This window comes from Apteryx rowi, unplaced genomic scaffold, assembly GCF_003343035.1.
Source record: "Apteryx rowi isolate R43461 unplaced genomic scaffold, aptRow1 scaffold_146, whole genome shotgun sequence".
Taxonomy (NCBI): domain Eukaryota; kingdom Metazoa; phylum Chordata; class Aves; order Apterygiformes; family Apterygidae; genus Apteryx; species Apteryx rowi.
Window position 1 is genome coordinate 1554486 of NW_020447708.1, and position 13630 is coordinate 1568115.

At 40.5% G+C, this 13630-nt stretch overlaps 1 protein-coding gene across 3 annotated transcripts in view; it reads left to right on the top strand.

The window, feature by feature from the left end:
- The first annotated feature begins 220 nt into the window (after positions 1–220).
- MYH15 (myosin heavy chain 15) overlaps positions 221–13630 on the top strand; it is a 48076-nt gene continuing 34666 nt past the window's right edge. The window contains exons 1-12 of one of the 3 annotated variants that reach the window (XM_026058370.1): positions 221–311; positions 1467–1570; positions 2098–2241; positions 3958–4114; positions 5736–5763; positions 6671–6764; positions 8128–8148; positions 8747–8839; positions 10182–10245; positions 10340–10438; positions 12410–12513; positions 12946–13084. In XM_026058370.1, coding sequence (XP_025914155.1) covers positions 221–311; positions 1467–1570; positions 2098–2241; positions 3958–4114; positions 5736–5763; positions 6671–6764; positions 8128–8148; positions 8747–8839; positions 10182–10245; positions 10340–10438; positions 12410–12513; positions 12946–13084 — 1138 coding nt within the window. Of the gene's footprint in view, positions 312–1466; positions 1571–2097; positions 2242–3957; positions 4115–4174; positions 4424–5735; positions 5764–6670; positions 6765–8127; positions 8149–8746; positions 8840–10181; positions 10246–10339; positions 10439–12409; positions 12514–12945; positions 13085–13630 lie in introns of those variants that run through there. The other 2 variants (XM_026058371.1, XM_026058372.1) reach the window with 2 other exon arrangements.

The window sequence follows — 13630 nt, forward strand, 5'->3', positions numbered from 1 at the left end:
AAGGGTTTGACTGAGGGTGCAGTATAGCCCTAAACCTGTGTTAGGTATTTGCATTTGAAATTAGTCATCACTTGTACTGCAGCCACCTGCCACATGGTGCTGGGTGTTTTGTGTTGCATCAGATGGACCAAGAAGTAGATCTTCTTCCCCCCTCTTCTTTGGTAGACCAGGTCCCTTTCTTTCCCCTTATTGGGCTGTGCTACCTTGAAATCTTGCCAAGATGATGGACATGACGGAATTTGGGGAGGCTACTCCCTTCCTCCGAAAGAGCGAGAGGGAGCTGATGATGGCCCAGACCGTCGCCTTTGATGGTGAGTTGCCCTGTCTTTTACTCTGACAGGGGCTGGCTAACCTGAATAAGGGTTACATCCATAGCATGGTTGTGGGAATGCAGAGCTAACCAGGCTGTGAGGCCTGTGTTGTCACTGCTGTGTTGTTGCTGTTGTTTGAGGTAACTGATTTAATCAAGCTTTGATTTCTTTATTCCACAAGGCAATAAAAAGCCCTCAGGTAGTATTAACTAGAAAATAATTCTAGTTGATCTATATTATCTTAGTTAATTTATTATTAGCTAATATTAATTTATATAAGTTTAACTTCTGTTGAATAAGTAATTAACTAGTTTTGGAAGTTCAGATCTATATGAACTGCTCTGCTAAAGTAGAAATCACTCCTTTTTCTTTGCCAATTTGAGAGAAAAGTGCCTCACACTGATGTTCCTACAATGAAAGAAATTCTGTGGCGTGACTAGATGTCTCTTTAAATTGTATCTGTATGTCTGCTGGACTTGCCCTCTGTATGACAATCTGCGATCTTAGATTCCAGCTTTCCATAAGTTAATTTTCATGAAATGGATCTATGTGAGCTTTGAGGTGTAATAGTAAGTATGAATATACCAATAAGCACAGTAATAGCTGCTATTACAAGCAAGCCGCCTAAAGTCTAGTGCAGCTACTCCAAGCTTCTAAAAAGAAGTATACATAACAATGCACAGTTATTAATATTACTGTTCTTCAAGACAAACTAGAAGAATGTGCAGACATAAAGTTAAATCTGATAGCTGGCAGGCAAAAAATGTGGGTTGTATTCCTCATTCACATAGCAATTTTCTGTGTGACTTTTGGCGAACAGCTTAATTTGGGCTTGGCTCTCAGTTCCTCTGTCTGCACACTGATGATGATTATGAATTTCCTATGGAGGCTGAGGCTTAGGCAGCATTTGTGAAATATTTTGACATCTTGTGCTGGAAGGACCTCAGGATGACAAGTTGTCATTTCAAAGGAGAAACAACATTTGGGAGCCCTGTACCTTCTGTTTTGGCATGCAGCCCCCATAGTATTGCACATTTGTTGTGGCCCCAGGGGTTTTGTACGCTTGGAGAAGTAACCTTAGAAATCTAACTTAAAATTGGGCATGGTGTTACTATTTTCCTGAAGACTGAACCCTCTGTCTCCTTAATTTCACAGGGAAGAAGAAATGTTGGGTTCCTGATGAAAAGAAAGCTTATGTTGAAGCTGAAATTATAGAAACTAGCAATGGCAAAGTGACTGTTGAGACAACAGATGGAAGGGTACGAAACCTTTTTTGTCTGACCAGTGACTAATGAGGCCTGAGTGCTAAGCTCCAGAAAATACGTAACAGTTTAAGTGCTGTTACCTGATTCAAACCATTCATGACACAGGCTGTGAATGAGAAGCCCTGATGACATATGAAAATGACATACCAAAAACAACCAAGGGAAAATAAAAACACAGTTGAGTCTAAAAGAGTGTTAGTCACTGCACAGCAGTTGGCAATCTGTGAGCAGAGGTATGCAACCAACCAGTTCTGGTTTTGATCCTGCAGGAAGAAATGAGGAGACGGTAGGTAAAATCCCATGCTGTAGTTAGCATGTGTCACAGTCGTACAGTTATAGTCCTTATTTTAATCACCTCAGCCTTCCCTCATTCTTCTGCTATCTGTGAGAGCAAATGGTGTTATGCATGTTTGAGCGAAAGAATTTCCCTCTATGGGGAAAATAGGTTCTCCTATAAGGTGCGTGCAGCAACATAGGATCTCAGTGTTTTCCAGCGGTGTCATTCCTATCTCTCTTGGCAGACCATAACTATAAAAGAAGATGACGTGCAGTCAATGAACCCACCCAAATTTGACATGATTGAGGATATGGCTATGTTGACCCACCTGAATGAGGCGTCAGTGCTGTACAACCTGAGAAAGCGCTACAGCAACTGGATGATCTATGTAAGGGTCATTAKTTGGTATATTTAGAAATCTGCATTCCAAATGTTGTGACGTTTGACCATGTTGTGTTCTTCATATTCAATTTACAACTTTGTTATGCCACAAAATTGGCAGTCTTGCTCATTTCTTCAGGAAAACACTGCTTGCGTTTGGTTTGTGTCTGAATACAGACAGACAACAGTAAATGAATAAGATGGTGTTCTTGTTCTCGGTTTTTGCTTCTTTATCTTGCAAAGTGGTGTCACTGGATATATTCTACAGTCAAAGCCTCCTGGACACCTAGTTTCTTTTCTCCACTCATACTATTAATCCATGTTATTACTAGCCATGGAGATTTCCTTGTTAAAAAAACAGTGCCTCAGGCTTAGAGTACACATATAACTTCATTTAATTATGAACCTTTCTATCTTTAGTTCTCTTCATTTTCAGTGCTGATATCTATCTTGTTTTGCTCTGGACTCTTCCCTTACTCTGTGTCTTCCCCAAGAAAGCATTAACATAATTTCTGTCAGCACCAGAACAAGCTTCAGTAGCATCTAGTTTCATGAGGCCAAATTTTGCCCTAAGTTTGCTGTATCCAGTTGTGTCCAAAGTCAGTGAGAGTGATGTGTGTATATTCTAGCCAGTCCCTGTTCTAGTTTTTGGGTTTGACCAAAGAAGGAAACCACCCTTTGCTTATTTAAACTCCAGTCATCATACACTTTCTGCATCTATCTAATAACCCCAGTATGGTCATGTAGGGCCCTAACACATGGCTTTGTCTTGGAGGTCAGTACAGCTAGACAATGAAATTTGTTGTCTTGCCTGAATCCAGTTATCAGTCCACTAGTCGTTTTCTTTTCCTTGTAGAAAGTTCTACTCTAAGACTCAAGGACTCATGCAAAAGCCATTGTGTAGCAGGTCCTAATGCTGCATTTAGGAAAGGCCCCTGCATTTCACCTGAAGCTTTTAGAATGTAATTGAGCTCCTTAAACAATATGTACGTGGTGCTTTTGCCTATATAATATCTCAGTTTCTTTAAAGACTTCTGTTTCAACCCAGACTAAGTACCTGAAAAGTTAACAGCTAACACCAGTTCTCCAGATCTACAGCTGGAAACTCATTCTTCCTCAGAACTGCTGGGCCCTAGCTAATTAATATAGATAGCTCAAAGAATGATTATAGAGATAGGTTTTTACCAACTATGTTTCTCCAAAAGCTAAAAACACTCTGCAGCTTTGGGGAATAACACTATGAAGTTGTTTTCTTTTTGAACATCCAGCTGAAATTTGCCCCAAGGTGCTCACATCAAATTAATAACGGGAGACTGTTTCTCCCAAATTTCCCTTCCTAAGAATGGAGTTCAGGCAGGAAAGCTGCAATTTTTCCTTCCTCCATAATTCTTATTTTCAAGAGGAAACAACTCTTGTAGAGGAACAAGGTAAAAAGCTTGGACCCAGAAGATGGTCTGTGCTGCTTCTTTGTTCTGCTGAAGGGGCTGCTCCTGTTTGCTTGTCATCTTGAAAATATTTTTCGCCTCTGGAAAACTGTTTATTATCTGTCATTTTAATATCATTTATTGCCAATAGGAAGCACATGGCAGATCAGTGGCTTTAGAAATACATATCAAAGGCATGCTATAAAATCAGATGGGTATTCATTTTTGAAACCGGCAAACACTACTTTTTTCCATTCTTTTAGAATTTTTTTTCGCTCTTATTTCGGGTCCCTTTCTAGACCTATTCAGGTTTATTCTGTGTGACTATAAATCCCTACAAGTGGTTGCCTGTCTACAAGCCGGAGGTGGTTGCTGCATACAAAGGCAAGAGACGCTCGGAGGCTCCTCCTCACATCTTCTCCATCGCTGATAACGCGTACCATGACATGCTGCGTAGTAAGTAGCACTGTTTGCTTTCAAGTTTGGTTTCACTTTCTTTAGCTTACATGACGGATATGGGATAGAGCTTCATGAGAGCATTTGCAGTGCAAGCCCTCAGCACCAAATATGCAAATACTCCACCAGGAACGGGGGTTTAGGAGTCTGCATGAGTAATTTTTTTTTTTTTTCTCACTGTCCCTGTGGTAGTTCTGGTAACAGTAAGCTCTGTGCACTGCTTATCTGTAAGGCCTACAGTTCCTAGCTGTCTGGTCTGAGATCATCCGACTTGGTTTGTAATTGAAATGGGCTAGCCTCAGAAAGGCTGTAAGTATATTCCCAACTTTACTATCAGTTTATGTTCAGTGTTCTAATGCTCGTAAGTTACCTACATTCATTAAAAGCAGATGTGAAACTTGCCTATTCAAATATTTCTACAGAAGAGGCATCCTCATTCGAGACGGCTCAGCATCTGGTGAATTAATGTAAAGCTGTTCCAAACTCTTCTGCCACAGTCTTAACCCAGAGGCAATTAAAAAAAAGGGTCTGATAGTATCTGTTGTAATATTTGTATGAACGTAGAACCTGGAGCCAGCTATTCAGGCTGCTGCATGCACATCATTTGCTCAGACTTGATGTGGCTTTGTGCATCAGGATTACACTGACTGCCCTAGGGTCCTGGCACTTGCCTTGTGGGAATCAACTCTGGATTTTTGTGAGAAGTCTTCCTGTCCTGACCCTTAAATGACTGCGAAGAGAATTTATCAGCAGAGGGCAGCAGTGATGTACTTACACCAGGCCCTACGAGGTTGCAGAGATAAATCCCAAAGAGAATTAGGGGGACACATGCTGCTGCCACCCGGCTTTAATAGCATGGAAAGTGCCACAGCTGTGAGCAGGCAGAAGTGGCCAGGGGAAAGGGGCATCCTGATGTACCTGTGGCTGCAAAGAGATGCTGTTTTGTCAGATAAGGGTGGAATACGGCCAAGCTGGGTCAAATTAACTCTTGTTGTAACATGTGATGAATGGAATTAAAAAAGTATGGAGGAATTTAACCTCCATGGTTTGGGAAGTTGTTCTCATTTTAGCATTTGTTGAACTTGGTTAATAATATATTACGGTTGCAAAGTGTTATTATAAATACTTGTTTCTGCTCAAGCCATTAACAATAGGGAGACTATAAAACTTTGCGTCAGCAGTGTGTCTAGTGAAAGATGAGTATACATAGAAAGGAACAGTTAGTGAACAAATAGTAAAATTGTTTGAGTTGGTCCAGTAATACAGGAGCAGAAAGGTCAGATGTAAGCAAAGATATATTCAAGAGTCAGAAAAGAAACATTTTGCTGACAGGAAATTACTGCCAGTTGTTATAGTTTCCCAGAAATATGGGAATGTTCCTGATTGGCAGGTTTTTAATACTGACTTAAAATATAGAGGAGGATTCAGGGCAGAACTTGCACTGATGGAGGTTGGAGTAGATGATACTTATTTTTATCTTTCCATCTCTGCTTCTTATGATTCTTTCCTATCCTCTTGGGAATGATTCTGGAATAGTTGGTACTGATTTGCAGTGATAATAAGCAATTTGTACAGCCTACTGACTTTGCCTCATTTACTTGCCTTTTTTATTTCTCCTCAGATCGGGAAAATCAGTCTATGCTGATTACGTAAGTATTTCTTTTTTGACAGATTTGAGACTCTGTTCCCCCCCCCCCCAAAAAAAAAAAAAAACTTTAAAAAGAAGAAAAAAATCAACTGAAGTACAAGTTTGCTGGTGAAAGCTCAGCTAATTTGTCTGGAACTTGATCCAAGTCAAGTAACTGGCCTTTTGGCCATCTGATAGTTACACTGAGCCCCCTGGGAAAGGAGTAGCTAAGCCTCTGACAGAGCTGGCCTGCTTTCTGGTCCCTGTTTGGTGTTTGTTCCAAGTGCATGAAAAAGGCTCAGCAGGCAGTTAAAAGAAGCTTGTTCCAGGGTTGTCCTTGCTGTGTGTGCCTGGTTTGCTCACAGAAGACCCTTTCTCAGTGTGATTGCCCTTGCTGCAAAATATATTTAAGAGCATTGGGTAGACAATTGAATGTAGCGATGGAGATGACCAAGGCAGAAAAGAAGAGGCACATCACTTGCTGGCAAGCATAAAAGATGGAGAGCTGGGTGTATTTGTCTCTTTACACTGTTCTCAACTGCTCCTGGATAATGCTGGGAAAGTACTGCAGGTTTTCTGAATGTTTTCCAACTCATTAGCTGTACTTAAGTATACCTCAGTGCCTGAGTCTGGTTGTTTGTAATAAAACTTCATGCCCTTAAGGATGTTCAGTGTAATGTGAGTTCGTATTAGATTTCTGAGACCAGTAGCACGAAGAATTGGTAGCTGTTATCACAGGCATTCACCTCTGTTCATTCAGTTGATTTGATGTGATTTCCTCTGGAATAACCAAACAACAGATTGCAGAAATCACTGTCAGCATCTCAGAGAAGTGCCTGTGCAGAGGGAGGAGCTGGTGGGACTGGCAGGTAAAAGGATGAATTACAGCTGGTTGAGCAACATCATTGTTCCCTTCTTTTTTCCCTTAGCGGAGAATCCGGCGCTGGCAAGACTGTCAACACGAAACGTGTCATTCAGTACTTTGCCACAGTGGCAGCCCTGGGGGAACCTGGTAAAAAGAGTGTAAGTCTGCCAGCATTTCAAACTTCCAAGACTTTTCTATTGTGTACAACAAACCTCGCAAGTCTGTATCCCAAACACCAGATCATGTGCTACACCTCAAAAGACATGGTTAATAAAAGTATTTTTCCCCTTTACTTTGGGAAAGATATTGCTGCCTCTGTAAGTGGCATCACTGAGTCTGAAGGTAGAAAGCCAAAGTAGTTCTGAACTTGCTGTGCTCCAGATGGAGCAGCCAAACCACTCGTGATTTTGAACAACTGCTTGTTGTTCCCTCTCTTTTTCTAGGAGTTTCAGTTTTGGTAATGTTAAATACGTTTGCAAATGTGTTAAAGCTGGTCAAAAGGTGGGGAGACTCTGAGGATTTAAAAAATTCATGGATTTTTTTCACAGAGAACCTAGTGCTGAAAAGCAGAGCTTTCTCATCAAAATGTCTGTTTTGTTGAAAAGCTTTTTTGTCTGCAAAAAAAGAATGTTTTGGCAAGAGATTTTCAATTAGCTTTTCTGTATTTCCCTTTGGATAAGTGCTGTTCTGCTTTTAAGTGCACTCTAAGGTTACGGTGAATATTATATTCATGTTGCTTTTTATCTTGTATCGCTATGAGCTATTCACTAAGTGTTTCATTGCACTTGGAGGCTCAACACACTTTTATGGCAAATTAAATGATTCCTACGAACTCTATAGTTCCTCTAAGGCCAAAATTTCAGCCAGTCTGGGATTCTGCGCACATTACTGACGTCACCAAAATTTGATATGCATTCATCTGTGGCCTGCAAAGCTCTCTTAACAAATAGCTGAGTGCTCAAGAGTGAGCCTTTTATGCCCAGTGAGGTTGGTGCTCATTTTGGTGGCTAAAATCAGATGTGCTCATGGAATAATTGTGCAAATAATAGATACTGCAGTTGGATGCTTTTCCTAATAGATTGTCAGCTGAGGTCACATTTTATCTTCTTTATCACTCCTTTTTACAAAGAGTCCAAAAGTCCAAGTGCAGCAAGATCTAGTTGTCTAAAGCTTGTCCATTTGCATTTATGTCCTTTTATTCTTATCACCCAGTACCAACCTCTTTTCTGTGTCCAGTTTGTCTTTTGGCTTCTTGTGGAACACCTCTAGAGCAAAACCAGGTAGACGTCTGGACTAGAGGTAAAAATAACAAGCTGAGTAGGAACAGCACTTGGCTATTTTGTGATGTGCAGGGAACATAAAGTAACAGCTGCAGTGTTTTTTTGATGCAAAAACAATCCTACTGCTTGCTACATAGATGCCAGCTAGATCTCTAACCTTGCTAATCTGCGTCTTCTGTGATGTCCTTCATGTTAGTACTCACGTTCTGTTTCTTTTTTTCTTCTGTTCCTCTTTTGATAGCAACCGGCTACCAGAACTGGGGTAAGCAGTCAGCTTAACTACTTTATCTTTTGCACGTGCAAATGGTATCAAGCTCTGTTGATGCATTTCGTGAACCTCAGCATTGCTCTTCACTTGGTTCCCCAGTGGAAGTGTTCCCTGGGGCCCAAGCTGTTAAAGCAGTTTACTTCAGCGAACTGGAGTTAGTGGGAGTGGCAGCTAATCTCTGAAAATGCCAAACGGTACAAGCGCTGAGTTCTTTCAAAACTAATGCATTTCTTTTCAACGCTTGTCACTTTCTTCAATAGCCCCTCTCCTACCCACCTGCGCTTGGATGTCCCCGCACGCACCAGGGTACACTGAAAGACATGGTTGCTTCATTTGTATGCAGATGGCATAAAATATAAAATACACAAAGCAAAACAGTAGAGAGCAGCTGAACGTTTGAGGCCTTTTAAGCACTCATTATTGACTGCTGATGTTGCCATTAGGCTGTTAACGCTGTGCCTACCCCTAGTGGGGAGCTAAATCACTTTGCTCCAGATAGTTCCCACTATAAGTGAAATGCATGGCTGCCATAGTTGCCAGCTGAATTTTTAGCCTGCAGGTTTCTCAGCAGTATTTCAACCTTGATTTCTAGGGAACCTTGGAGGATCAAATCATTCAAGCAAACCCAGCCCTCGAAGCTTTTGGAAATGCCAAAACCCTGAGAAATGACAACTCCTCGCGTTTTGTAAGTCCAGAGTGTAATGATGTCTTGTTCAGCAAGGGCTAGTTAATAACATCTCTGTAATAATCTTTTCATGAATTGCTTCTTGTTTCATCCATTAGAATAGTTGGATTCCTACACAGGTAAAGAACAGCAAAGTGGGACTTAAGCAGGAAAAACTATAGGAAGGATTAAAAAAAAAAAAAAAAACAAGAGAAAAAGAGCCACCCTGAATAGCTGTTTAAACTGTTCCATGATCTGGAATGAACAAAGCCTGGTTTTATGAAGCCCTTCACATCCCCTGACTTCCCACAGCAATGGCAGCTCCTCCCCAGGACTGCATCTCCTGCATAGCCTTATTTTCCTACCATGTTTTCCATTAGCCTAGCTTGTTCCCTCTCCCCACAATATCGCTCCTTTCTCTCTGTCTGAAACATAGCACAGTTGCCCTGCTCTCTCTCACACCTTCCCCCTCTGCAAACACACAGACAGCTATGTTTCATCCATGTCATTTACTTTTTTTTGGCTGAGTAAGCCACCCCTGCTTGTTCCTCGGTGCTGTCATTAACTTGGGCATCTCTCCTCATTTTCATTAGGCTTGCAGGAGAGAAATCTCCTTGGGAGCTCTGCCTCTCTGCCACATGGGGTTGATGTTGGCTGAGAAGTTCTAAAGAAATGGTGTGAGGATGACAGTCCAAGTTTGTAGCCCATGTTTCCCTCAGAAACCCGCTTAAAAGTGAGATTTGAAGAAGTGGAAAAGGTCAGAGGTTGTAAGCACCTGTGGGAAACCACACAACTGTATGAGGAGTTGTCAGCTGGAATGGAAATGAATATCAAAAAAAAAAAAAAAAAAAAAAAAGCCAGTGCATTTTAATATGATAAATTGGATTAAATCTACTCAGAGGTTTTCTGGAATTCTGTGGACAAATATGCAAATTTTGTGGGCTGAGTGGTATAAAAAGCACAGACCTCACTGACATAAGTAGTGCATACAGGTCAAGATTGCAAATGTGGAGGAGTCCAGACCGTGTGTCTCATGACCAAGCTTATTGCCCTGAGTCCTGCTTTACAGTAAAGCTGCATCATGAAACTGAAAGCTATGTAGGTTCCCCTGTGACTTAGCCTGGCAGAGAAGGACACTGTTATCCTTTCCCCCCAAGCTGATTACATAGCAGTGTGTATAGCTTTAGGCTTAGAAAAGTGCAATATCATTGTTTAATATTTCTTGTCGAAAACCTGCCTGCGAAAAGTCAAGGAGTTTGCATAAACTGAATTTTTTGACCAAATCACTCCCTTTAAGTAGCATCCTTTGTTTCCTTTGTGTACACTGTATACATTAATTAGAATATTCTTCCATGTGAATTAGGGAAAATTTATCCGAATCCATTTTGGAACCACAGGCAAGCTGTCATCTGCTGATATTGAGATTTGTAAGCAACAAGCTCTTGTCTTCTTCTAAAAATACAATTTCTCATCTGAAACCTTAGAGAATCTTTCTCACTGATTTTTTCACTATGTGACTAGATTTACTGGAGAAATCCCGAGTGATTTTCCAGCAACCAGGTGAAAGAGACTATCACATCTTCTATCAAATCCTGTCTGGAAAGAAACCAGAGTTGCTGGGTAAGCATTAGTTGGATGCACATCTTGCAAGAACCAACCTTTAGCTGAATAGGCAGTGGCTGAAGAGGGTGCTTGGGGGAAACTGGCTATGTTCAAAAAGGGTCTTATGCTTCCACTTGTCAAAAATGAACTTCCACTGACAAATAGATTTTTAAAAGGTGGTGTTCTGATGGCAGTAATAAAGCCAATTTTTCCATGATACACAGGTGCAGGTACCCTTTACAATGAAGTGATATTGCAGAATGGAATAAGGGAATGGAGACTTAGACACGACTTTTAAAATATAACATTATAAAGGCAAAAAGCAGCACACTGAATTTGTGTAGTCTAAAGCCTCAAAATATCTGGAAAATGCTCAAGCCTCAAAAAGCATTTATGGCAATAAAGCCTTTAGCATCCTGACTTTACATATAAGGAGACTGATTAAAGGTCCATAAAGAAAAACTTATTCTCTGTTTCTGCCCCAAATGCTAGAACTGGCATCCTGTCATGCTGCATAGCAAGGGAGAATATGAAAAGCTGCACAGAGCTCATTACATGAGAGACCACCTTCCAGGTTTCCYCCTGCTTGAACGTGGTCCCATAGACCTGCTGGAGAAGAACAGACAGCAGATGAGATCTCTGCTCCCATCTCCCAGTGCTTTGAAAAAACCTTCACTAGTTATTTCTCTAACTCTTTCTCCAAGTAATGTGTTTTGATTAACCTGTGCTCTGAAGAAACACTTTGTAAAACATACTGAAGAATCGTTTTATTGCTGCACTAAACTGCTGCTAAGCCATAGCAATCATAATCTGTTTTGAAGTCTTATTATCCTGACAATGTGTGGTCAAGTCCCTAAATCCCTAGCCTTCTTAGCTTTTATGTGGCCTAATTAACAAAGATTAGGGGAAAGACTTCAAGGAAGTGCTGCACTAAGATTTTTGTGAGAATCTCTATGCTGGGAAAATGTGCTCCTTCTCATAAACTTTCCATCTGTATAATCCACACCAGCACACACCCTACTTGCCAGCAGAAGCACATCTTCAGGCTCTTGAAGAGGTTGAAATCAGTGGTGGCTTTGTTTTATATACAAGAAATATATATACTTATATATAAATATGTACATATCTAAATATAGATAAGTATAAATATAGACAAATATATAAATATAAATGTAGGTAAGTCTATATAATAAATATAACTTTGGCTACATAGCAAAGTAACATATAAGACATATAGAGAGTATGATTTTTATATATACCTATATTGGTAGGCATATATATGTACATACAGACACACAAACACATATATATATATATATATATATATATATATATAAAAAAAAGGCTGAAATCTAGACCAAAGCTTGGTCTGCTGAGTATGGGTGAAACTTCTTGTTGACTTAAGGAAGCAGGGAAGCAGGACTTGCCTGTTGTTGTGGAGCCAGCTAGTTTTTTATAAAACAACTTCACTTTTTGTTTTTGATATGAAGGAAAAGGAAGGAGGAAAGAAGTGGAGAAGTTTGTTCAGACTTGTATTGATTGAGAGCTGAGTGTCTTCTCCAAAGAGTCCTGAAACTCATTTTTTGGGGAATCTCATGTAAATGGAGGGTACCATGCCCATTGTCACTGTCTTGGATCATACTAAAATCTTTTTTCTCCTCTGTATTTGGATGGGATTTTTACCCCTAGAGCCAGGCAAGGCAGACAAGTAGGGCTATACAGGAAATGATGACCTTGGCATATTGCAAAACATCCTTTTGTAGATGTGTATGCAGTATCCACATATCCTTGTTATTCACTTTTTCTCTAAATCTTGGTCTTCAGACTGGAATAGTAGAATAAGAGTTAGTTGCTGCCCTGCAGTTGTAAAAAGTGTTGCACGCATGTTTGTATAGAGACAAATGTATGTCAGCATTAATCTTTTCAATCTCCGTTTTGTTGGGATATCCTAAATGGATGGCAGTTTTGACCCTGGCAGTTCTTTTACAGATATGCTACTGGTATCTACCAACCCATATGACTACCACTTTTGCTCACAAGGCGTAGTTACAGTGGACAACTTGGATGATGGAGAAGAATTGATGGCAACAGATGTAAGCCTGTACTGATTTGACATTTTGCTTAGTAGGCGCGTGTGGGGAGGAAAAGTGCTGGCAGGAGCCTAATTTCTGTCACTGAAATTTTTAGACTAAATAGAAGTAGAAATGGGTCTCAGTTGCTTTCATAATATGAAGTGTGAGAATATTGATAAACTGCTATGCTTTTGAATGTGGTCTTGCTCCATGTAATGTCCATGGGCACAATGTTCTTATCACTCTGGTGTATAAAATGCTACATAATGGAAGCTCTCCCATTGCTCCCCAGTCACTGCTGGGCACCCAGGCTGTGCCAGTGGCTGCTTTGTCAGGTAACACCCATTGGGAGGTTAGTAATATCTGCCATACAAAGGTAGATTGTGGGGCTGCAAGACGTCATTGTTACTGAAGAGGCAAATGACAAAATATCCTGGTGTTTCCTTTTCACAGCAAGCCATGGACATCTTGGGATTTGTGCAAGATGAGAAGTCTGGTGCCTACAAGCTCACAGGTGCAATCATGCACTTTGGGAACATGAAATTCAAGCAAAGACCCAGAGAAGAACAGGCAGAGGCTGATGGCACTGAAAGTAAGAATAACACCTAACATTGCTCCTTACTGTTAAAAGCCTGGCATGTATTTTGAGGGACATTCTGTTGAGGAAGAAACAGGTCCTTGTTGCCTTGATCTTGCACAATGTACTCCTTGCTCAGCCAAGAGTGCTGTATTTTATTTGTAGTAGGGCTTATACAGTGATGGGTGAACTAATTTAGCAGAAGCTGAATAGACACAGTCTGAGCAACCCAATGAATATTCACAGGCTCTATGTTTTTGTGACCATATGAACAAAATGTCAAAAGTTGTTGCCTTCACTCTCTCTTTAGTGTCTTCAGGTCTTGCTTCTTTGCTTGAAGGAGGAGGAACTCCCTCAAGCACCTGAAGTAGTTTTTTAAATTTTTTGAACTGTCTATGATCAATGCAAAGACCTGTTGTTTTCCCTAAAGCTGAAGAGTTTCTCAGGTATGATTTTTGCAGCAAATAGGGTCTAAGCTGAGCTTCTCTACCACAGGGTAGAGCACAGGCACACCTAACATAAATCATCATAAGAGCAAAGTTATCCAGTTTTTCTTAGGAA